Here is a 25356-nt window from a genome sequence, read left to right on the forward strand (position 1 = left end):
AAGAGATCAAAGTCGACATCTCTCTCATGCGGCAGGACATGTCCAAGATCAGGGATCGTGTAAAGGAGGCCGAGGACAGGCTTGGTCGGGTGGAAGACGAGCTACACCCGCTCCAGCAATCCCACGAGGAGGTGAGGCGCCAACTCCATCTTCTAGCTCAAAAGCAAGATGATCTAGAAAACAGGGCGCGCAGGTCGAACGTTCGGTTTATCGGCCTGCCGGAGGGAGCAGAGGGCCACGATCCGTCTACCTTTCTAGAGACTCTTTTGACCAACACCTACGGTCGGGAAGCATTTTCTAATACCTTCGTTGTGGAACGAGCGCATCGCATGCCAGCGAGGCGCCCGCCGGAAGGCGCACCACCACGTACGTTTATCGCCAAACTGCTCAACTTTCGGGACAGAGATGCAATTCTGCGCCTTAGCAGGGAGAAGGGCAACATTCCGTTTCAAGCAGGCCATGTTATGGCATTTCCAGACTTCTCTGCAGAAGTGCAAAAACAGCGCGCCCGCTTCATGGAAGTTAAGAAGAGGCTGAGAATCCAACATTTAAAATATGCTATGATGTACCCAGCGCGGCTGCGAGTTCTGGGCGAAGACCGAGCTCATTTCTTTGATGACCCGGCGCAGGCGATGGACTGGTTGGAAAGGAGGGAGGCTGATAGGAACCGCCGGGTGCAGTGACTGGCCCGGTCCCCCTGATTTGGGATGTTGTCCTAGAGTTTTACCTCCCCGATATACTTACCTATCACCGGTGAAGAGGTACTTATCCTGGAATGGCCTACCTATTACCGAACATCATACTGATGATGACTGTTACCACTGTGGGCCTTCCCCAAGGCGGCCCGTGCCTGTTTTGTTCCCATTAGACTGTTGCGAGGGCAGTAGATGACCTGCACCTATTCTGGAGTGCCCTCCCGGACTGCTTACGGATTTTGCTTCTCCTCATTCTACCTGAAATGGACTTGAAACTTTTTACAGCGTGGCCCCGAGCTTTCCTCGGGCTGCCCTTTACCGTGGGTATTCCGTGCTAGGACGTGTGCCCCCCTCTTTCTTCCCTTCTTCTTCCTCTCCTCTTCTCTTTTCCTCCTCTTCTTTTGCTCTGTTTCTGATCGCTTTACCTCAGTTCTCCTGTCTTCTCTGTTATTGACCCCAATATTGATTTGCCTATTCCACATGTGTCGCTGATGGGATCACCCCCTTTTTTTGTTGGCACCGGGGGCGGAGGCTGTGACCCTTGTTTTACGGCTTAGCCCGATGGGCTACTCTATGCGCCTTATGCAGCGAGTAGTCGCCCCCTATATAGTTAAACGCCCGACCTATCCCCGTGTGGCTGTGTGCAGTCCGGGCAGTGGAGGGAGGTTCTGCTGGCTGCATTCGCTACGGGGGATGAGGGCGAAAGTTTGGATGTTTGGGGACGTGTGCTCCAGTTCAGTTGGAAGGACTGAGAGCTGGGTGGGGGGTGGGGGGGTGGTTTGGGGGTTTGGGTTCATGATAGTTTCTTGGTTGTTGTTTTTTGGGGTTATGGTACAAAGGGAAATACTTCAATGTCTGATGATGAGATGGTGGGTGGGAAAATCGAGAGTTGTGCTGAGCTCCGCACTGGGAGTCAGTCCGCCTAGCGAGTTGTATCATTTAAACGCCACTAGTAAATGGCCCCAGTTAAATTTTTGACGTGGAATGTCCGTGGGATTAGAGATAAGCTAAAGCGTACGGCTGTCTTTGCATGCCTCAAATCCTACAGAGCGGACATTATAGTGCTGGTGGAAACGCATGTAACGGGCCAGCTACAGCTGGCGCTTCGGAGGCCGTGGGTTGGCTGGACTTACCACGCTACCCACACTCCATATTCCAGAGGAGTTTCCTTATTAATAGCCAAGACAGTGCCCTTTCACCTTCTTGATTTGCGGACTGATCCCCAGGGCAGGTTTATATTTCTTAATTGCACTATTCAGGGCAGGAGGTTTCTGATTCTGGCAGTATACATACCGCCCCCATACTCGGCTGCTGTCGTGTCTGAGGGCATGTCATATATGGCCCGATACCCTGATACCCCGGCCATCTGGCTAGGGGACTTCAACCTTGCCCTTGACCCAAGCATGGATAGACTTCGGGGTGGCTCTGCCCCTGCGACCCATATGGGGTCTAGACTGAGTCGCACCCTTCGGGAATTTGCATTGACAGATGTGTGGCGCTATAGAAACCCCACATCCCGGGTATACTCCTGTTTTTCGGCTACGCACTCTACTATGTCCCGCATAGACTATATTTTGACGTCAAATGTCCTTCTCCCGCAGCTGGAGGATGCAGGGTTTCATGCGCGGTCCCTCTCAGATCACGCCCCCTGTTGGGCTACCCTGTCTCTGATGCAACAACTGGGGCCTAGGGGCTGGCGCCTGAATCCCTTCTGGCTAAAAGCGCTGGAGGAGAGAGACGACCTGTCTGGGGAGTGGAGTCATTTTTTTGCAGCTAATAGGGGGACGGCTACGGGTGGACATGTTTGGGAGGCTTTTAAACTGCATGCAAGGTCCTTGTTGATCAGGCGGATAAATAGATTAAAATGTTCCTCTAAACAGATCCTCCGTCAGGCGGAGGAGCAGTTGGAGGTTGTCACCCGGGAGTTTACGTCACATCCCACCGAGGCGAATGCCTCGGCCCTCAGGCTTCAGACCCGTGTTCTTGACCAACTACACTTTGAGCAGGCTAAACGCAAGCATTTTTTTACACGGCAGCGGATTTTTGAACAAGGCGAGAGAGCGGGTAGGCTTTTGGCTTACCTCGCCCATCAGGATGCGAGGCCACCTGTAGTGGTGTCGCTGATGGATGGGAGCGGCGCTCTTGTGTCTGAACCGGGAGCGGTGACCGAGATGTTCCGGTCTTACTTTGCTGACCTCTACGCCTCTCGTGTGGAGGTCACGGCTCAGGAGACCCAAACTTTTCTACGAGATGTTCCTTTCCCTCAATTATCGGTAGCTCAGATAGCTGATCTGGAGGCTCCGATCTCACTAGACGAGGTAGTGGTGGCGTTATCTTCCCTGGCAGCGGCCAAGGCTCCGGGACACGACGGTCTACCGTTGGATTTTTACGCAACATACTCCGACGTTCTGGCCCCTGAGCTGCTGAATTTATATAATTACTTATTTGAGTCCGCTTCCCTTCCGGAAACGCTGCGCCAAGCGACGATTATAGTCATTCCAAAACCGGGCAAAGACCCACATAGCCTAGATTCATTTCGTCCGATTTCCCTGTTACAGGTGGACATAAAGATCTTAGCCAAGATCCTGGCATCCCGATTGTGCTCCCACGTTTTGTCCCTTATCCACTCGGATCAGACCGGTTTCATGCCTGGTAAAAATACGGCAATGAATATTCGTAGACTCCACATGAATTTACAAGCCACGCACGACAATGGTGGTACCAGGGCCGTGGTGGCGTTGGACGCGGCCAAGGCGTTTGATTCGGTGGAGTGGGGATATCTGTGGGAGTGCCTTCGGCGCTTTGGATTTGGGCCTAAGTTTCTGCAATGGGTCCAGATATTATATTTTTCCCCGGAGGCGCGCGTGGCGGTGAATGGTTGCCTGTCCGAGCCCTTTCCTCTGGGGCGCGGGACCAGACAGGGGTGTCCCTTGTCGCCGCTCCTGTACGCCTTAGCAGTAGAACCACTGGCTATCTCCCTTAGGTCCAGCGTCCAAGTTGGGGGTCTTAGAGCAGGGCCCCTAACGGAAACGGTAAGCATGTACGCGGACGACATGCTTCTGTACCTTGCGGATGAGGGACCCTCCCTGAGAGCGGCCCTGGGTATTATTGAAGAGTTCGGTAGGCACTCGGGCCTCACCATAAATTGGGCAAAATCATTGATTCTTCCCATTGACCTCTCTCCGCCGGAGAGGGACACTTCGTCCCTTCCGCTGCGTAGAGTGGCCACTATTCAGTATCTGGGGGTTCAGATCACCAGGGATCCCTCCGATTATATAACCCTTAATATAGAACCACTGATCTTATATCTAAAATCCAAAACTCAATCTTGGGCTAGGCTCCCTCTAGGTGTCATGGGACGGATAAATTTAATCAAGATGATCCTCCTCCCCAAATTCCTCTACAAACTCTGGCAGGCCCCTACCCTTATCCCCCTTAAATATTTTAAAACTATAGACACAATTCTAAATTCTTTTATCTGGGGCTCTGGTAGACATAAATTAGCCTGGAATACTCTTAAAAACCCTACGGATATGGGAGGAGCTGCGCTCCCCGACTTTCGTGCCTACTACGTAGCTGCTCAGCTCTCCCACTTTTTTCACCTCCACAAGATGGACGCTTCCAGATACCAGTCGCTACTCTGTGGGGGGTCTTCTGGTAGCGCCCATTCCCCCCTGCAGGTCTTGTTTAGGGGGAGAGAGTCTAATGGGAGGAAGAGGAAATCTGCTCCATTACTGCTACAGCACAGGCGGATCTGGGGTATCGCACAAAAGATGCTGGGAGCGGACTGGATGCACTCACATACACCCCTGTGGTACAACTCCCAATTGAAGGAGCTCAGGGGGCTGCCGGGAGCGGACCTCTGGGCCTCCCGGGGAGTGATGTACCTATACCAGGTCGTCTCCCCACGAGGGGTGCGTGGTTTCCAGGCGCTACAAAGAGAGTTTGAGCTCCCCGCCTATATGTTATTTCGTTATGCACAATTATCCCATGCCCTTCGGGCTCAATTCGGGGAGGGATTCCCGGATCCACAGGAATTATCGGTAGTGGGTGTTATAGTGGGAGAGGAGCCCACAAAATTAATTTCGACCCTATACAACTCCCTTAGAAGAAGATCGGTAGCTGCAATTACGGAGAATACGAGATACCGATGGGAGGAGGATGTGGGCCCGATCTCGGGGGAGGAGTGGGAGGAGATCATGACTACAGTTAAGCGAGTGTCCCCTAGGGTGCCAGATAGGTTAACTCAATTATATATCCTCCATAAGTCATATCTTACGCCGGCCAGGATCTGTAGATACAGGCCCTCCCTGGGGCCGGGGTGTCCGCGATGTGGGAGCCTCCCGTGCTCCTTTTACCATCTACTGTGGTCCTGCCCCGATATTCAGGCCTTCTGGCTACAGGTGGTACGGTTTCTGCACGATCAAATGGGCTCCCCCCTTCTGCTGGATCCTAAGGCTTGTTTGTTAGGCCTGGAGCTGGGCGCCCCGGAGGCACCCTCCGATGCGACCTTTACCCAAGAAACATTGTTCAGTGCGAGGAAACTGATTGCCAGGTTGTGGATGCGGCCCGAGACTCCGACATTCGGGGCTTGGGTGGCTGAGGTTAACTCTAATTTACCGCTGAAAAAAGTTATCTACACACACAGGGGGTGCCCTGGCAAATTTAATAAGATTTGGGATCGCTGGCTTAATGACCCGGATACTTGTGGGAGCTGAGTCCACGTCAGGGTTGGGTTTGATTAGATCTTATGTGCTATTATGTTTCACCTTCTGCTATTTAGTTCAATGAACTTTGAAACTCCAATATTGATGTCTGTATATCTGACTTTGTTTATATAGCTATGCTCTGGATATCTTGTTGCGCTAATACGGCATTTAGATGTTTTTTGCTGTTGACCGCTGAATGTACCATTGACTGATTGTTTATTCTTTCCTTTTTCTTTCCCTGTAACCTGTACCATTGCCCAATAAACTTGTTTTATAAAAAAAAAAAAAAAAAAAAAAAAAAAAAAAATAGTAAAAAGTAATTCTATCAGTAAATTTTGGACTTTTGTTGGTTACATTCGTTTGAGGCTTCTGAGATTATTCCCAATTCAGTGACAGGTGCATTTGATCTGCTGTTGACCTCCATCTAGCCTGTTCTTGACTAGCTTTAAGCAGGCTATAATTAAGATAGAATTGCATGGGGATGCAAAACCCACCTGCTGCAAACAAAAACCTTTCAACACAGGCCCTAACTCTACATTTGCCACATAAAACAAACAAAATCACATCTACCCCAACCGTGTGAAATTTACCTGCTTCTTTAACTTTTTGCGGAAATACTCATATTTTCTTTTGTAATCCCGTGAATAAGGCACAGCCTTCAAAGCAAAAACAAAAAGTATGGAAAATGTAATATAACACTTAGGAAACTGAGTGTAATCATTGTTGTAAAATATTTTTTTTAAAGTTAACTGCATTTGTGTTTTTAGTGTGAAGCATCCCCTCTGTGCATAAATGCCAACTTAAAGTGATATTAAAGCGTTGTTTTTTTTTACATTAAAATAGAAAACATGTTATGCTTACCTGCTCTGTGCAGTAGTTGTGCACAGGGTAGCCCAGATCCTCTTCTTAGGTCCCCCGAGAAGGGTCTCCGGCCCCTCCCTCCTACCCGTAGAGCAAGCAGCTTGCTATGGGGGCACCCAGGCAGGCTCTTTCCTGAACCGCTGCTCTGTGTGTCCATTCACACAACGCCAATGGCTCCCACTGCTGTCTCAGCCAATTAGGAGGGAGAGTCGAGACTCCCGTGCACATCGTTGATGGAAGATCGGATTCGGTTAAACATTGGGGGGGGGCTGCTGCACAGAGAAGGTTTTTTTACCTTCATGCATATCAAAAACAGGAAGAAGATCTGGACAGCCTCGCTCAAAAAATGTTTTTTTGCCTTTTATTCAAAAATTCTTGTGAACAAAAACACAAGCCACAGCAGGAACAATACCCCATAATGACAACATGAAAGAAGTTTGTTTGAAATCTTTGCAAATTTATTAAAAATTTAAAAAATCTCATGTACATAAGTATTCCCAGCCTTTGCCATGACACTCAAAAGGTGCATCCTGTTTCCACTGATCATTTTTGAGATATTTCTACAACTTAATTGGAGTCCACCTGTAGTAATTTCAGTTGATTGGACATGATTTGGAAAGGCACACACCTGTCTATATAAGGTCCCACAATTAATAGTGCACGTTAGAGCACAAACCAAGCCATGAAGTCCAAGGAATTGTCTTGTAGACCTCCAAAACAGGATTTTATCAAGGCAAAGGGTAAAGAAAATCTCTGCAGCATTGAAGGTCTCAATGAGAACAGTGACCTCCATCATCTGTAAATAGTTTGGAACCCCCAGGACTCTTCCTAGAACGGGCCGCCTGGCAAAACTGAGCGATCGGGGGAGAAGGGCCTTTGTCAGGGAGGTGACCAAGAACCTGATGGTCACTCGGACAGAGCTCCAGCATTTCTCTGTGGAGGGAGGAGAACCTTCCAGAAAAACAACCGTCTCTACAGAACTTCACCAATCATGCCTGTATGGTAGAGTGGCCAGACAGAAGCCACTCCTCAGGCACCTAAAAGACTCAAGACCATGAGAAACAAAATTCATTGGTCTGATGAAAAAAAGATTGAACTCTTTGGCCTAAATGGCAAGCATCATGTCTGGAGGAAACCAGCCACTGCTCATCACCTGGCTTATACCATTCCTACAGTGAAGCATGATGGTGGCAGCATCATGCTGTGTGGCTGTTGTTCAGTGGCAGGAACTGCCTATTCAGGATTGAGGGAATGATGAACGAAGCAATGTACAAAAACATAATTGATGAAAACCTGCTCTAGAGCGCGCAGGACCTCAGACTGGGAGGAAGGTTCATCTTCCAACTGGACAATGACCCCAAGCACACAGCTAAGATAACAAAGGAGTGGCTAAATGACGACCCTGTGAATGTCCTTGAGTGGCTCAGCTCAACGCCCAGACTTGAACCTGATTGAACATCTCTGGAGAGATCTGAAAATGGCTGTGCACCGACGCTCCCCATCCAACCTGATGGATCTTGAGAGGTCCTGCAAAGAAGAATGGGAGAAACTGCCCAAAAATAGGTGTGCCAAGCTTGTAACATCATACTCAAAAAGTCTTGAGGCTATATTTAGTGCCCAAGATGCTTCAAATAAGTATTGAGCAAAGGCTGTGAATACTTATGTACGTGGGATTTTTTTGTTTTTTTGTTTTTAATAAATTTGCAAAGATTTCAAACAAACTTCTTTCATGTTTTCATTATGGGGTATTGTTTGAAGAATTTTAAAGGAAAATAATTATTTTAAATCTATTTTGGAACTGACTGGAACAGGCAACAATCAATAAGTAGGAAGAAAGAATTGATAGAGGCGTTCTACTCTCCATACTCTGGGTGATGACCGCCAACAATAAACCAATATAAACTATAGTGAAGCTGCCCCTTTAAGAGTAATCATATGCACTTTTAAGTAATTTAATTTAAAAAAAGCAGGCGCTTGACTCTGAATCACCTTTTTAAATAATTTACAAAAATTCTAATTAAAAATTGTGAAATAAGTCCCAAAATTAAAACACCATTAATATTTGTATTACATCCATATATCAAAGCATTTATGTCCCCAAACCACATGTATGTTATTCTTATTTTCACTTTATCCTTGTGCTTCTCCACACCAACTGTGCAAGCCAATGCAGGAATGAAGTGTAATGCACCACGTGATGGTAAAAATACACACTCACCAAAAGATATTGCATTTAAAGCGGGATTCCGCTGCCGTTTTTTTTTTTACCTGTGTCACTGGTGGGCGATTCCTACGGTGTCTTTGCAGTCACGATTGGCGTCTTTTTAACCCCCGGCGTGACGATTTCATTGCTAAGGAAAACTTTTAAAAAAGCAGTCCGGCGGTTTCCATTTTCACTGTGGGCGTTTCAAGCCCACAGGCATTTACTTCCTGGATGCGATGATGCTGAGCTCCCAGCATCCACCGCTCCATCTCGCACATGCTCATTGAGTGTCCTCTTTGTTTTCCTTCCTCTTGCCTCATGTGCTATAGTGGTAATGGCAGATAGAGCTGCCTGCCCACTTTCAAAATGGCAATTTCGGACATGCCCTCGTTACGTGACTGGCGTCCTCCTTCCGAAATCTCACGAGATTTCGGCATGACTGTGTCCCCCACTGATTCCTGGGAAATAGCTAAAAATGTTCCCAGGGACCATTGCGAAGCCGATAAACACGCCTACTCCCACGGGAGGAGAGCCCGGAAGTCGGCATAAACATTAAAAATAAAAGGTAAATACTGCATATTATTTTATTTCAATGGTCATAACTGCATCTATGTTCCAAAGCCATTTGAATAAGATGAACTTGCAATTTTCTGTACAAAACCGCTTTAAGTGGGTAAAGTGTAAGTTCACCTTTACAGAAAATCTCTACAGTAATCCCTAACACTGGATCCTGTCCCCACCCCCTCTGGTCTCACTATATTGTAGTCCCATGATCCTGCTCTGTTAGGCACTGGAACACTGCTTCATCGGTCCTGATTTGAAATCCTCCTGGCTTTCTCTCCTCGCTGCACTGACAGGACAGGCTAGATCAGGGCTCGACAAAACCCGGGCGCCAGGTCGCATTTGCAACTAGAATTAGCGACCTGGCACCTGGGGCAGCACAGCTGGGGGTATCCTGTCTCCGTGGACCCCCCCGGCGTGATCGCATCGGGCCACGCCACCGGCCGGTAATTGAGCCCGCGGCTGTGAGGCCTTCTGCGATCCTATGGTTCCTTCTGGAATCTGGTGCCCTCTTGTGGTGGCCGTTGGAATGACAACCAGCAATGCTAATGGAGCTTCCCCTGCCTGCCATCTCCTTCCCTTTACTTAGAACCCCTAAACATTATATATATTTTTTATTCTAACACCCTAGAGAATAAAATGGTGGTCGTTGCAATACTGTCTGTCACACCGTATTTGCAAAGCGGACTTACAAGTGCACTTTTTTGGGGAAAAATAATTTAATAAAAAAAATAAGACAACAGTAAAGTTAGCCCAATTTTTTTTTATATTGTGAAAGATAATTTTATGCCGAGTAAATTGATACCCAACATGTCACGCTTCAAAATTGCGCCCACTCATGGAATGGCGACAAACTTTTACCCTTTAAAATCTCCATAGGCCACGTTTAAAAAATTCTACAGGTTGCACGTTTTAGAAGAGGTCTAGGGCTAGAATTATTGCTGTCACTCTACCAATCGCAGAGATACCTCACATGTGTGGTTTGAACACCGCTTTCATATATGCGGTCGCTTCTGCACGCAAGCTTGGCGGGACAGGGCACGTTTAAAAATATTATTTTTTTCACTGTTCTTTTAAAAAAGATGCGTGTCACTTTTCCCTTGTAATAGAAAAAAGCATGACAGGTCCTCTTATATATGAGATCTGGGGTCAGAGAGACCTCACATCTCATATTTACACTAAAATGCAATTAAATTAACTTTTTTAGCTGGCTCCTAGATTCCAAGCAAATTTGTCAACCGCTGGGCTAGATGGATCCTGATTGGTCAGCACTGTCCATGTGATGGTGCTGACCGATCAGAAGACCTCTTGTCTGTACACGCTGAGAGATACAGAAAGGAGATTAAGCTGCGAGGATTTCAAATCCCTGAGCCGGTGAAGTGGCTTTCTGATCCCTAACAAAGCAGAATTGTGGGACTACAGTACAGTGGAACCAGTGTTAACGTTTATGTAGCGGCGGGCTGCTGAAGAGCACGCGCTATGTTTTTCAAAGTTAAAGAACTTTACCCAAACTACAGTTTGTGTCTATTTTGTCTAAATTTGACTTCTGTCAGTCTGACTGGACTGTGAGAGGTTCAGCCTGGCTGCAGGGGGCACTGTCTCTGGTGGCAGGCGTGGAACTATGGTCTGGTCAGACGCTTAAGTTGCTCTCTTTCGGAGTTAGGTCAGTGGAAGTGGCCCTCGCACTGTGCCCTCTGGGAGAGGGTATTTAAGATACGGACATCACGTGGTTCAGGGTTCCGGTCCAGTATGAAGCGATTACTTGGTCATGGTCCTCCTGACCAGCCCCCAGGAAGGCTATGGCCTGGGGTGTGGATCCACCCGACTTTGATGCCTCAGGGGTGGCTATCCTGAGGCAGGGAAACTAAAGGAGGATTCCGAGGTGGTTGGGTGCAGTCTCCGGTTCAGGGAGAGACCCATTGTAGTTAAAGCATTCCAGGGGAGGACTCTTTAGAAGAACGCCACGTTTGAGTTTGGTTTTCTTAACAAGAGCCTGGAAGGGCTGAAGTAACCGAGAGAATCTGGTCTTGTGGATATCGCTAAGCTGGCTGAAAGATCCAGGTATCCTACAGCTTACTTTCCTACGTGTTCTGCAACAACGTCTGTGACAGACTTTGTTCCTGAGTAAAGCACCTTGTTGGCTGCTAGGCCAAGAGAGAGAGGGACTGTCCGACCTGAGCGTTCATCCAGCTGCGAATGGCTATTCTCTGGATGCAAAGTAAGCAAGTTCTTCAACGTTTATAGACTTTGACATTGAGAATTCCTTCCCAAACCTCTGATCCCAAGTTAAAAGACTGTTCAATGGTTAAAGTTTGCAAATAAAATCCATTCAACTGGATCTATTGTCAGTCTCCAGTTACTGGGTCACCTACCATGGGACATCCCCTAGACGTGCAAGAAGAAGAAGCGAAAGGTAATGGTAAGCCCAAAAATAACCAACAGCTCCTTCGGAGGTTAGTGCTACACATACTTAGCCAAGGTTTCCACTATTGTGATCTGAAAGTCGCATGATTTTCATATGACTTGAAGCAATGCCTTGATCTTCTTGAGGTCTATGGACCTCAAGACGCATTAAAGTCGAACCAAAGTAGTGCAGGGACTACTTTGAAGTCACACAAATATGAACGGTACACATTGGAAATCATGGGGTACGACTTGTCGTGTGACTTTTCAGTCCCAAGTCATAGGACAAGTTTCAGAAGTGGAAACAGAGCCTTACACTTTAACCACTTAAAGACTGCTCCATAGCAGTTTTACACATATATATATACACACACACACACACACACACACGTGATTCTGCACATCCGCCTGCAGGGGGCGTGCTGCTTCAGCTGTGATTTTTCACAGCAGAAGCCTGTCTGCAGGTTCCATTCTGCTATTTTGTGCTCCTGGAGCAGGAAACAAAATCCATGTCTTCCCTTAGTAAAAGCACCACATACACCTAAATATATACCTAAAAACACTAGCTAGGCACACAATTAACCCTTATTCAACCTAGATCAGAGATGGTGAACCTTGGCACCCCAGATGTTTTGGAACTACATTTCCCATGATGCTCAACTACACTAGAGAGTGCATGAGCATCATATGAAATCTAGTTCCAAAACATCTGGAGTGCCAAGGTTTGCCATCACTGCCCTAGATGTTTAACCCCTTCCCAGCCAGTTTCATTAGTACAGTGACAATGCATTTTTTTAAGCACTGATCACTATATTAGTATACAGAGTCCCCAAAATGTGTCAATTCATGTCAGATTGCCCGCCACAATATCACAGTCCCACTATAAGTCATTACTAGCATAAAAAAAAAAAAGTCCCATAGTGCTATCCCATAGTTTGTAGATGCTATAACTTTTGCATAAACCAAACACTTATTGGATTTTTTTTTCCCCCAGAACCATGTAGAATACAAATTGGCCTAACCTTTCTGTAAAGGTGAACTTACCTCTACAGCTTGACAATTTAGTCAGGCCTCATACTATGGAGGGCCGTGCTCGCCCACACAGGGACACACCGGTCTACACTTCTAATGTCCCCACATAATGGAGAACCAAACGGGGGCAACAAAGAATGCTGAACTTCCACTCCTTCCCAGGTTAGGTCAGCCTACCTGCAGTCATGTGCGGGATACACAGGTCACGTGACCTTCACTGGTCTCTCCAATACACAGCCCCTCTAGTGACGTAAGGACGTACGGCGCCTCCTAGGGCCCAAACGTCGTTATTCAGGCCTCGCTCTGTATAGTCCAGTACATGAGCCTTTCCCCGCTGTGCTGTAGCTGGATACAAAAAAACCCCACAGATGCTATACGGTGTAAAAGTCCTTCAGAAATGGAGCGGAGCCTGTAGCGGAAAAACGTGGTTTCTTGTCTCCATAATAAGAACCATTTTATGAAGGTCCGCCTCAGGAGTCCGTAACTCTGGTCTCCGACAACATGGCCGCGGGCTGTGTGACACACACGAGGGGTGACTCTGCCTCTAGTTGCAGTCACCGGGGAAAGTGACAATGGGGCGGGGTGTCCAAGCACAACAAAGTGCGGCATGGAGGCGATCCGGAGCCGAGCTCTGTCTGTGCTCAGGGGGCAGAGCGGCCACCGCTCCGTGCAACTCAGGAAGAGGAAATCCAAACTGTACAGCAAGGACCCCCGGGGGGCGAATACAGGGGGAGGTAACTGGAGACACCGCTGTATGAATGGGATCCCAGAGTCATCGTATTCCTGCCTGGGAATGTCACCTCCACCACCATGGGGGGATTTACCAGAGGCGCCTTTACTTTACTACATTCTTTTTACTTCATTTTTTTTTAACATTACTAATTTTATTTAATTTTTTTCCCTCAATTTTCTAAACTGCCCCCCCCCCCCCCAAAAATAAAAAAAATAATTATATATATATATATATATATATATATATATATATATAATCACTATCTCTCCTAGTTTAGTGAATGAGGCGATGCTCTGATGATTCCCATCATCCAATCATGGGGACATACTAAAAGGAATGACAGAATGGAATGCCCATAGACTTTAACAGGGAGATGGAATGCCCATAGAGAATAATGGAACAAAGTGGAATGCCCATAGAGAATAATGGAAAAAAAAATTCAGTTTGTGACAGACTCTTTTGACATATAAATGTTTTTTTTTTTTTAAAGACCTACTTTTAAATATCAGTGGCCATGTTTAATATTAGATTAGATGGGATTAATGTTGTTTTTTAAAGGTAAATGACAGAGTGGAATGCCCATAGAGTATAATGGGAAGTAAAATATAAACTCATTTGCAAGCAAATCTGAGTGACATAGCAATTTATCCTTTACCACAGCTGTTCCTCAAGTAGAGTAGCAGATTGTAAGATTGAGATTATTTGGGATTACGGCTGTTTTCTATGGAATGACAAACATATGACAGAATGGAATGCCCATAGAGTATAATGGGGAGCAAGATGTGACCTGGAGTCAAAACCATTGGTCATATCAGATCAATCTTTAGCATACATACTCTCTATGTACAGTGGTGATGTCCAAAATTCACATTAAGTGGGATTATTATTGGTTTCTATGGAATGACATACATATGACAGAGTGGAATGCCCATAGAATATAATGGGAAGCAAGATGTGACCTGGAGTCAGAACCATTGGTCATATCAGATCAATCTTTAGCAGACATACTCTCTATGTTTGTAAGTGATGTCCAAATTAGACATTAAGTGGGATTATTTTTTTTTTCTATGGAATGGCAGATAAATAATAAAAAGGAATGCCCATAGAGTATCATGGGGAGCAAGATGTGACCTGGAGTCAAAACCATTGGTCATGTCAGATCAATCTTTAGCAGACATACCCTCTATGTCCAGTGGTGATGTCCAAAACTCACATTAAGTGGGATTATTATTGGTTTCTATGGAATGACAGATAAATAATAGAAAGGAATGCCCATAGAGTATAATGGGAAGCAAGATGTGTCCTGGAGTCAAAATGATTGGTCCTATCAGATCAATCTTTAGCAGACATATTCTCTATGTCCAGTGGTGATGCCCAAAATTCACATTAAGTGGGATTATTATCGGTTTCTATGGAATTACATACATATGACAGAGTGGAATGCCCATAGAGTATAATGGGAATTAAAATATAATCTCATTTGCAGGCAAATCTGAGTGACATAGCAATTTATCCTTTACCACAGCTGTTCCTCAAGTAGAGTAGCAGATTGTAAGATTGAGATAATTTGGGATTACAGCTGTTTTCTATGGAATGACAAACATATGACAGGGTGGAATGCCCATAGAGTATCATGGGGAGCAAGATGTGACCTGGAGTCTGAACCATTGGTCATATCAGATCATTCTTTAGCAGACATACTCTCTATGTTCAGCAGTGATGTCCAAATTTGAAATTAAATGGGATTATTTTTGTTTTCTATGGAATGACAAGACATATGACAGAGTGGAATGCCCATAGAATATAATGGGAAGTAAAATATAAACTCATTTGCAGGCAAATCTGAGTGACATAGCAATTTATCCTTTACCACAGCTGTTCCTCAAGTAGAGTAGCAGATTGTAAGGTTGAGATTATTTGGGATTACAGCTGTTTTCTATGGAATGGCAGATAAATAATAGAAAGGAATCCCCATAGAGTATAATGGGAAGCAAGATGTGACCTGGAGTCAAAACCATTGGTCATATCAGATCAATCTTTAGCAGACATACTCTCTATGTTTGTTAGTGATGTCCAAATTAGACATTAAGTGGGATTATTATTTTTTTCTATAGAATGACAGATAAATAATAAAAAGGAATGCCCATAGAGTATCATGGGGAGCAAGATGTGACCTGGAGTCAAAACCATTGGTCATATCACATCAATTTTTAGCAGACATACCCTCTATGTCCAGTGGTGATGTCCAAAATTCACATTAAGTGGGATTATTATTGGTTTCTATGGAATGACATACATATGACAGAGTGGAATGCCCATAGAGTATAATGGGAAGCAAGGTGTGACCTGGAGTCAAAACCATTGGTCATATCACATCAATTTTTAGCAGACATACCCTCTATGTCCAGTGGTGATGTCCAAAATTCACATTAAGTGGGATTATTATTGGTTTCTATGGAATGACAGATAAATAATAGAAAGGAATGCCCATAGAGTATAATGGGAAGCAAGATGTGTCCTGGAGTCAAAACGATCGCTCCCATCAGATCAATCTTTAGCAGACATATTCTCTATGTCCAGTGGTGATGCCCAAAATTCACATTAAGTGGGATTATTATTGGTTTCTATGGAATGACATACATATGACAGAGTGGAATGCCCATAGAGAATAATGGGAAGCAAGATGTGACCTGGAGTCAGAACCATTGGTCATATCAGATCAATCTTTAGCAGACATACTCTCTATGTTCAGCAGTGATGTCCAAATTTCAAATTAAACGGTATTATTATTGTTTTATATGGAATGACAAGACATAGGACAGAGTGGAATGCCCATAGAGTATAATGGGAAATAAAATCTAAACTCATTTTCAGGAAAATCTGAGTGACATAGCAATTTATCCTTTACCACAGCTGTTCCTCAAGTAGAGTAGCAGATTGTAAGGTTGAGATTATTTCAGATTACAGCTGTTTTCTATGGAATGACAGATAAATAATAGAAAGGAATGCCCATAGAGTATAATGGGAAGCAAGATGTGACCTGGAGTCAAAACCATTGGTCATATCAGATCATTCTTTAGCAGACATACTCTCTATGTCCAGTTGTGATGCCCAAAATTCACATTAAGTGGGATTATTATCGGTTTCTATGGAATGACAGATAAATAATAGAAAGGAATGCCCATAGAGTATAATGGGAAGCAAGGTGTGACCTGGAGTCAGAACCATTGGTCATATCACATCAATCTTTAGCAGACATGCCCTCTATGTCCAGTGGTGATGTCCAAAATTCACATTAAGTGGGATTATTATTGGTTTCTATGGAATGACAGATAAATAATAGAAAGGAATGCCCATAGAGTATAATGGGAAGCAAGATGTGACCTGGAGTCAAAACCATTGGTCATATCAGATCAATCTTTAGCAGACATACTCTCTATGTCCAGTGGTGATGTCCAAAATTCACATTAAGTTGGATTATTATTATTTTCTATGGAATGACATACATATGACAGAGTGGAATGCCCATAGAGTATAATGGGAAGCAAGATGTGACCTGGAGTCAACACCATTGGTCATATCAGATCATTCTTTAGCAGACATACTCTCTATGTCCAGTGGTGATGTCCAAAATTCACATTAAGTGGGATTATTATTGGTTTCTATGGAATGACAAACATATGACAGAGTGGAATGCCCATAGAATATAATGGGAAGCAAGGTGTGACCTGGAGTCAGAACCATTGGTCATATCAGATCAATCTTTAGCAGACATACTCTCTACGTTCAGCAGTGATGTCCAAATTTGACATTAAACGAGATTATTATTGTTTTATATGGAATGACAAGACATTTGACAGAGTGGAATGCCCATAGAATATAATGGGAAGTAAAATATAATCTCATTTGCAGGCAAATCTGAGAGACATAGCATTTTCACCTTTCCCACAGCTGTTCCTCAAGTAGAGTAGCAGTTTGTAAGGTTGAGATTATTTGGGATTACAGCTGTTTTCTATGGAATGACAGATAAATGATGGAAAGGAATGCCCATAGAGTAGAATGGGAACCAAGATGTGACCTGGAGTCAAAATCTTTCAGCATACCAAATAAATCCTTAGCAGATATAGTATCCAAGTTTAGTGGCACGATTTTAAATCGAGTGTGTATGGATTTTAATTGTTTTATAAGGAATGAAAGAAGAAAATGCCCACAGAGCAGCCCTCAAAAATTACACTCGCCTGCTCACATTTTGCGAGTGGATTTTGAGGACTGGCAGATGTGGGCTGCCTGGGGGGCCAGCACCACCAGTGGCGGCCCGCCCATAGGGGGCGCCCGGGCGCCGCCCCCTCCCCCTAGGTGTAAAAAAGAAATAAAGTAAAAAAAAAAAAAAAAGTTAAAAAAAAAGTAAAAAAAAAAAAAAAAACGGGCCCTTTAAGACATTTAAAAAAAAAAAATGTCATTTAACAATTTAACATAGTGTACTGTGGCGCCGGTCACAGTGCACTATGAGAAGCGCCACGTCGATGCAATCACAAGATTGCATCCATGGCGCTTCATTTGCGGGTTAAAAACCCGCCTTGCGGCGCACAGCAGAACGCCGACTAGCTTCCGCCCGTAAAATCATTGTGATTCTACGGGCGGGAGCATTGTCAATCTTAGACAGGCAGGTCACTTCCGGCTTTCGGCTGCTTCACGAAACCCGGAAGTGACGTCGGCAGCTCCGTTCCTCAGCCCGAGCGGAGCTGCAAGACAGGGAGGCAGGAGGTGAGTCACCGCATAAAGGCTTTCTAGTTTCTACTTTGTTGAGAATGTTCATGCATTTAGCTGAATGAATGGAAAAAAAGCTTTCACAGCCAGAAAGCTTTCCCCAGGCCAGGCGACTTTTGCCGTGGCCAATCAGAGAATGAGCTCTGAAGGGGGAACTCCACGACAAATTTCTGAAAAAAAATTTGACGTGGGTTCCCCCTCCGAGAGCATACCAGGCCCTTAGGTCTGGTATGGATTCCAAGGGGAACCCCCTACGCCGAAAAAACGGCGTGGGGGTCCCCCCCAGATCCACACCAGACCCTTATCCGAGCACACTACCCGGCCGGCCAGGAAAGGGGGTGGGGACGAGCGGGCGAACCCCCCCCCTCCTGAGCCGTACCAGGCCGCGTGCCCTCAACATGGGGGGGTGCCTTGGGGGAGGGGGGGCGGGCGGCCCCCCCACCCCAAAGCACCTTGTCCCCATGTTGATGAGGACAAGGGCCTCTTCCCGACAACCCTGGCCGTTGGTTGTCGGGGTCTGCGGGCGGGGGGCTTATCGGAATCCGGGAGCCCCTTTAATAAGGGGGCCCCGGATACCGGCCCCCCACCCTATGTGAATGAGTATGGGGTACAATGTACCCCTACCATTCACCTGTGAAAAAAAGTACAAAAAAAACACAACACAGGGTTAAAATATTTTATTGCACAGCTCCGGGGGTCTTCCGTCTTCGGGGGTCTTCTCGCCGGACTCCTCCGCTATCTTCTTGTAGCTCTTTTGCTAGCGGAGGAGCCCGGCTTTCTTCCTCGCCGCCGGCCTCTTCTTCCGACTTCGGGGGTCTTGTCGGGTAGCGTGCTCGGATAAGAGTCTGGTGTGGATCTGGGGGGGACCCCCACGCCGCTTTTTCGGCGTAGGGGGTTCCCCTTGGAATCCATACCAGACCTAAGGGCCTGGTATGCTCTCGGAGGGGGAACCCACGTCAAATTTTTTTTCTGAAATTTGGCGTGGAGTTCCCCCTTCAGAGCTCATTCTCTGATTGGCCACGGCAAAAGTCGCCTTGCCTGGGGAAAGCTTTCTGGCTGTGAAAGCTTTTTTTCCATTCATTCAGCTAAATGCATGAACATTCTCAACAAAGTAGAAACTAGAAAGCCTTTATGCGGTGACTCACCTCCTGCCTCACTGTCTTGCAGCTCCGCTCGGGCTGAGGAACAGAGCTGCCGACGTCACTTCCGGGTTTCGTGAAGCAGCCGAAAGCCGGAAGTGACCTGCCTGTCTAAGATTGACAATGCTCCCGCCCGTAGAATCACAATGATTTTACGGGCGTAAGCTAGTCGGCGTTCTGCAGAGCGCCACAAGGTGGGTTTTTAACCCGCAAATGAAGCGCCATGGATGCAATCTTGTGATTGCATCGACGTGGCGCTTCTCATAATGCACTGTGACCGGCGCCACAGTACACTATGTTAAATTGTTAAATGACATTTTTTTTTTTTTAATGTCTTAAAGGGCCCGTTTTTTTTATTTTATTTTTTTTTTACTTTTTTTTTTTTACACTTAGGGGGAGGGGGGGGCGGCGCCCGGGCGCCCCCTATGGGCGGGCCGCCACTGGTGGTGCTGGCCCCCCCAGGCAGCCCACATCTGCCAGCCCTCAAAATCCACTCGCAAAATGTGAGCAGGCGAGTGTAATTTTTGAGGGCTGCTCTGTGGGCATTTTCTTCTTTCATTCCTTATAAAACAATTAAAATCCATACACACTCGATTTAAAATTGTGCCACTAAACTTGGATACTATATCTGCTAAGGATTTATTTGGTATGCTGAAAGATTTTGACTCCAGGTCACATCTTGGTTCCCATTCTACTCTATGGGCATTCCTTTCCATCATTTATCTGTCATTCCATAGAAAACAGCTGTAATCCCAAATAATCTCAACCTTACAAACTGCTACTCTACTTGAGGAACAGCTGTGGTAAAGGTGAAAATGCTATGTCTCTCAGATTTGCCTGCAAATGAGATTATATTTTACTTCCCATTATATTCTATGGGCATTCCACTCTGTCATATGTCTTGTCATTCCATATAAAACAATAATAATCTCGTTTAATGTCAAATTTGGACATCACTGCTGAACGTAGAGAGTATGTCTGCTAAAGATTGATCTGATATGACCAATGGTTTTGACTCCAGGTCACACCTTGCTTCCCATTATATTCTATGGGCATTCCACTCTGTCATGTTTGTCATTCCATAGAAACCAATAATAATCCCACTTAATGTGAATTTTGGACATCACCACTGGACATAGAGAGTATGTCTGCTAAAGAATGATCTGATATGACCAATGGTGTTGACTCCAGGTCACATCTTGCTTCCCATTATACTCTATGGGCATTCCACTCTGTCATATGTATGTCATTCCATAGAAAACAGCTGTAATCCCAAATAATCTCAACCTTACAATCTGCTACTCTACTTGAGGAACAGCTGTAGTAAAGGATAAATTGCTATGTCACTGAGATTTGCCTGCAAATGAGTTTAGATTTTACTTCCCATTATACTCTATGGGCATTCCACTCTGTCATATGTCTTGTCATTCCATATAAAACAATAATAATCCCGTTTAATTTGAAATTTGGACATCACTGCTGAACATAGAGAGTATGTCTGCTAAAGATTGATCTGATATGACCAATGGTTCTGACTCGAGGTCACATCTTGCTCCCCATGATGCTCTATGGGCATTCCTTTCTATTATTTATCTGTCATTCCATAGAAACCAATAATAATCCCACTTAATCTGAATTTTGGACATCACCACTGGACATAGAGAGTATGTCTGCTAAAGACTGATCTGATATGACCAATGGTTTTGACTCCAGGTCACATCATTCTCCCCATGATACTCTATGGGCATTCCTTTCTATAATTTATCTGTCATTCCATAGAAACCAATAATAATCCCACTTAATCCGAATTTTGGACATCACCACTGGACATGGAGGGTATGTCTGCTAAAAATTGATGGGATATGACCAATGGTTCTGACTCCAGGTCACACCTTGCTTCCCATTATACTCTATGGGCATTCCACTCTGTCATATGTATGTCATTCCATAGAAACCAATAATAATCCCACTTAATGTGAATTTTGGACATCACCACTGGACATAGAGAGCATGTCTGCTAAACATTGATCCGATATGACCAATGGTTTTGACTCCAGGACACATCTTGCTCTCCATGATACTCTATGGGCATTCCTTTTTATTATTTATCTGTCATTCTATAGAAAAAAATAATAATCCCACGTAATGTCTAATTTGGACATTACTAACAAACATAGAGAGTATGTCTGCTAAAGATTGATCTGATATGACCAATGGTTCTGACTCCAGGTCACATCTTGCTTCCCATTATTCTCTATGGGCATTCCACTCTGTCATATGTATGTCATTCCATAGAAACCAATAATAATCCCACTTAATCTGAATTTTGGGCATCACAACTGGACATAGAGAGTATGTCTGCTAAAGAATGATCTGATATGACCAATGGTTTTGACTCCAGGTCACATCTTGCTTCCCATTATACTCTATGGGCATTCCACTCTGTCATATGTATGTCATTCCATAGAAAACAGCTGTAATCCCAAATAATCTCAACCTTACAATCTGCTACTCTACTTGAGGAACAGCTGTAGTAAAGGATAAATTGCTATGTCACTCAGATTTGCCTGCAAATGAGTTTAGATTTTACTTCCCATTATACTCTATGGGCATTCCACTCTGTCATATGTCTTGTCATTCCATATAAAACAATAATAATCCCGTTTAATTTGAAATTTGGACATCACTGCTGAACATAGAGAGTATGTCTGCTAAAGATTGATCTGATATGACCAATGGTTCTGACTCGAGGTCACATCTTGCTCCCCATGATACTCTATGGGCATTCCTTTCTATTATTTATCTGTCATTCCATAGAAACCAATAATAATCCCACTTAATCTGAATTTTGGACATCACCACTGGACATAGAGAGTATGTCTGCTAAAGACTGATCTGATATGACCAATGGTTTTGACTCCAGGTCACATCATTCTCCCCATGATACTCTATGGGCATTCCTTTCTATAATTTATCTGTCATTCCATAGAAACCAATAATAATCCCACTTAATCCGAATTTTGGACATCACCACTGGACATGGAGGGTATGTCTGCTAAAAATTGATGGGATATGACCAATGGTTCTGACTCCAGGTCACACCTTGCTTCCCATTATACTCTATGGGCATTCCACTCTGTCATATGTATGTCATTCCATAGAAACCAATAATAATCCCACTTAATGTGAATTTTGGACATCACCACTGGACATAGAGAGCATGTCTGCTAAACATTGATCCGATATGACCAATGGTTTTGACTCCAGGACACATCTTGCTCTCCATGATACTCTATGGGCATTCCTTTTTATTATTTATCTGTCATTCTATAGAAAAAAATAATAATCCCACGTAATGTCTAATTTGGACATTACTAACAAACATAGAGAGTATGTCTGCTAAAGATTGATCTGATATGACCAATGGTTTTGACTCCAGGTCACATCTTGCTTCCCATTATACTCTATGGGCATTCCTTTCTATTATTTATCTGTCATTCCATAGAAAACAGCTGTAATCCCAAATAATCTCAACCTTACAATCTGCTACTCTACTTGAGGAACAGCTGTGGTAAAGGATAAATTGCTATGTCACTCAGATTTGCCTGAAAATGAGTTTAGATTTTATTTCCCAATATACTCTATGGGCATTCCACTCTGTCATATGTCTTGTCATTCCATATAAAACAATAATAATCCCGTTTAATTTGAAATTTGGACATCGCAACTGGACATAGAGAGTATGTCTGCTAAAGATTGATCTGATATGACCAATGGTTTTGACTCCAGGTCACATCTTGCTTCCCATTATACTCTATGGGCATTCCACTCTGTCATATGTTTGTCATTCCATAGAAACCAATAATAATCCCACTTAATGTGAATTTTGGACATCACCACTGGACATAGAGGGTATGTCTGCTAAAAATTGATGTGATATGACCAATGGTTTTGACTCCAGGTCACATCTTGCTCCCCATGATACTCTATGGGCATTCCTTTTTATTATTTATCTGTCATTCTATAGAAAAAAATAATAATCCCACTTAATGTCTAATTTGGACATCACTAACAAACATAGAGAGTATGTCTGCTAAAGATTGATCTGATAGGACCAATGGTTTTGACTCCAGGACACATCTTGCTTCCCATTATACTCTATGGGCATTCTACTCTGTCATATGTATGTCATTCCATAGAAACCAATAATAATCCCACTTAATCTGAATTTTGGGCATCACAACTGGACATAGAGAATATGTCTGCTAAAGAATGATCTGATATGACCAATGGTTTTGACTCCAGGACACATCTTGCTTCCCATTATACTCTATGGGCATTCCACCCTGTCATATGTTTGTCATTCCATAGAAACCAATAATAATACCACTTAATGTGAATTTTGGGCATCACCACTGGACATAGAGAATATGTCTGCTAAAGATTGATCTGATAGGACCAATCGTTTTGACTCTAGGACACATCTTGCTTCCCATTATACTCTATGGGCATTCCACTCTGTCATATGTTTGTCATTCCATAGAAACCAATAATAATCCAACTTAATGTGAATTTTGGACATCACCACTGGACATAGAGAGTATGTATGCTAAAGATTGATCTGATATGACCAATGGTTTTGACTCCAGGTCACATCTTGCTACCCATGATACTCTATGGGCATTCCTTTTTATAATTTATCTGTCATTCTATAGAAAAAAATAATAATCCCACTTAATGTCTAATTTGGACATCACTAACAAACATAGAGAGTATGTCTGCTAAAGATTGTTCTGATATGACCAATGGTTCTGACTCCAGGTCACATCTTGCTTCCCATTATTCTCTATGGGCATTCCACTCTGTCATATGTATGTCATTCCATAGAAACCAATAATAATCCCACTTAATCTGAATTTTGGAGATCACCACTGGACATAGAGAGTATGTCTGCTAAAGACTGATCTGATATGACCAATGGTTTTGACTCCAGGTCACATCTTGCTTCCCATTATACTCTATGGGCATTCCTTTCTATTATTTATCTGCCATTCCATAGAAAACAGCTGTAATCCCAAATAATCTCAACCTTACAATCTGCTACTCTACTTGAGGAACAGCTGTGGTAAAGGATAAATTGCTATGTCACTCAGATTTGCCTGAAAATGAGTTTAGATTTTATTTCCCATTATACTCTATGGGCATTCCACTCTGTCATATGTCTTGTCATTCCATATAAAACAATAATAATCCCGTTTAATTTGAAATTTGGACATCACTGCTGAACATAGAGAGTATGTCTGCTAAAGATTGATCTGATATGACCAATGGTTCTGACTCCAGGTCACATCTTGCTTCCCATGATACTCTATGGGCATTCCACTTTGTCATATGTTTGTCATTCCATAGAAACCAATAATAATCCCACTTAATGTGAATTTTGGACATCACCACTGGACATAGAGAGTATGTCTGCTAAAGAATGATCTGATATGACCAATGGTTTTGACTCCAGGACACACCTTGCTTCCCATTTTACTCTATGGGCATTCCACTCTGTCATATGTTTGTAATTCAATATAAAACAGCCGTAATCCCAAATAATCCCAATCTTACAATCTTCTACTCTACTTGAGGAACAGCTGTGGTAAAGGATAAATTGCTATGTCACTCAGATTTGCTGGCAAATGAGTTTATATTTTACTTCCCATTATACTCTATGGGCATTCCACTCTGTCATTTACCTTTGTTATGCCATAAAAAACAACATTAATCCCATCTAATCTCAATATTAACCATGGCCACTGATATTTAAAAGTAGGTCTTTAAAAAAAAAAAAAAACATTTATATGTCAAAAGAGTCTGTCACAAACTGAATTTTTTTTCCATTATTCTCTATGGGCATTCCATCTCCCTGTTAAAGTCTATGGGCATTCCATTCTGTCATTCCTTTTAGTATGTCCCCAATCATGTGCTTCTGTTAATTTTCCTTGCATGTGATTGGGTATTGTTTTCAAAGAGAAATTTCACCTCCTTTGTTAGGCTAAGGGAAAATCCCCAGCAAACTGAGCTGCCTGTTTGCCTTCAGTAAATCAGCCCGGGCATAGCTCCCAACTGTCCCTGATTTGGAACAAAGTCCCTCTTTCCTCCTCATTTGTCCCTCATTTTGATCGGATCCATTTAGTTGTATATAAAAGGCGCTTTTTATCTTTCAAAAAATGTTTCCCAGCGCTAAACCTTTCATCCAATTTCG

At 43.9% G+C, this 25356-nt stretch overlaps 2 protein-coding genes across 5 annotated transcripts in view; one reads left to right on the plus strand and one right to left on the minus strand.

The window, feature by feature from the left end:
• Window positions 1–12912, minus strand: part of PIGBOS1 (PIGB opposite strand 1) — a 28569-nt gene extending 15657 nt beyond the window's left edge. For 3 of the 4 annotated variants that reach the window (XM_077468389.1, XM_077468391.1, XM_077468388.1), the window contains exon 1: window positions 12477–12635. The gene's annotated coding sequence lies outside the window, so the exon portion shown is untranslated. The other variant, XM_077468390.1, reaches the window with a different exon arrangement.
• Window positions 12913–13017: 105 nt separating this feature from the next.
• Window positions 13018–25356, plus strand: part of PIGB (phosphatidylinositol glycan anchor biosynthesis class B) — a 54315-nt gene continuing 41976 nt past the window's right edge. The window contains exon 1 of the mRNA XM_077468387.1: window positions 13018–13198. Within this exon, the coding sequence (XP_077324513.1) occupies window positions 13072–13198 (127 nt within the window). The 5' untranslated portion in view covers window positions 13018–13071. The remainder of the gene's footprint in view (window positions 13199–25356) is intronic.

Source organism: Lithobates pipiens, unplaced genomic scaffold (assembly GCF_037356315.1).
Source record: "Lithobates pipiens isolate NorthernLeopardFrog02 unplaced genomic scaffold, aLitPip1_a1.2 Scaffold_8, whole genome shotgun sequence".
NCBI classification, from domain to species: Eukaryota; Metazoa; Chordata; class Amphibia; order Anura; family Ranidae; genus Lithobates; species Lithobates pipiens.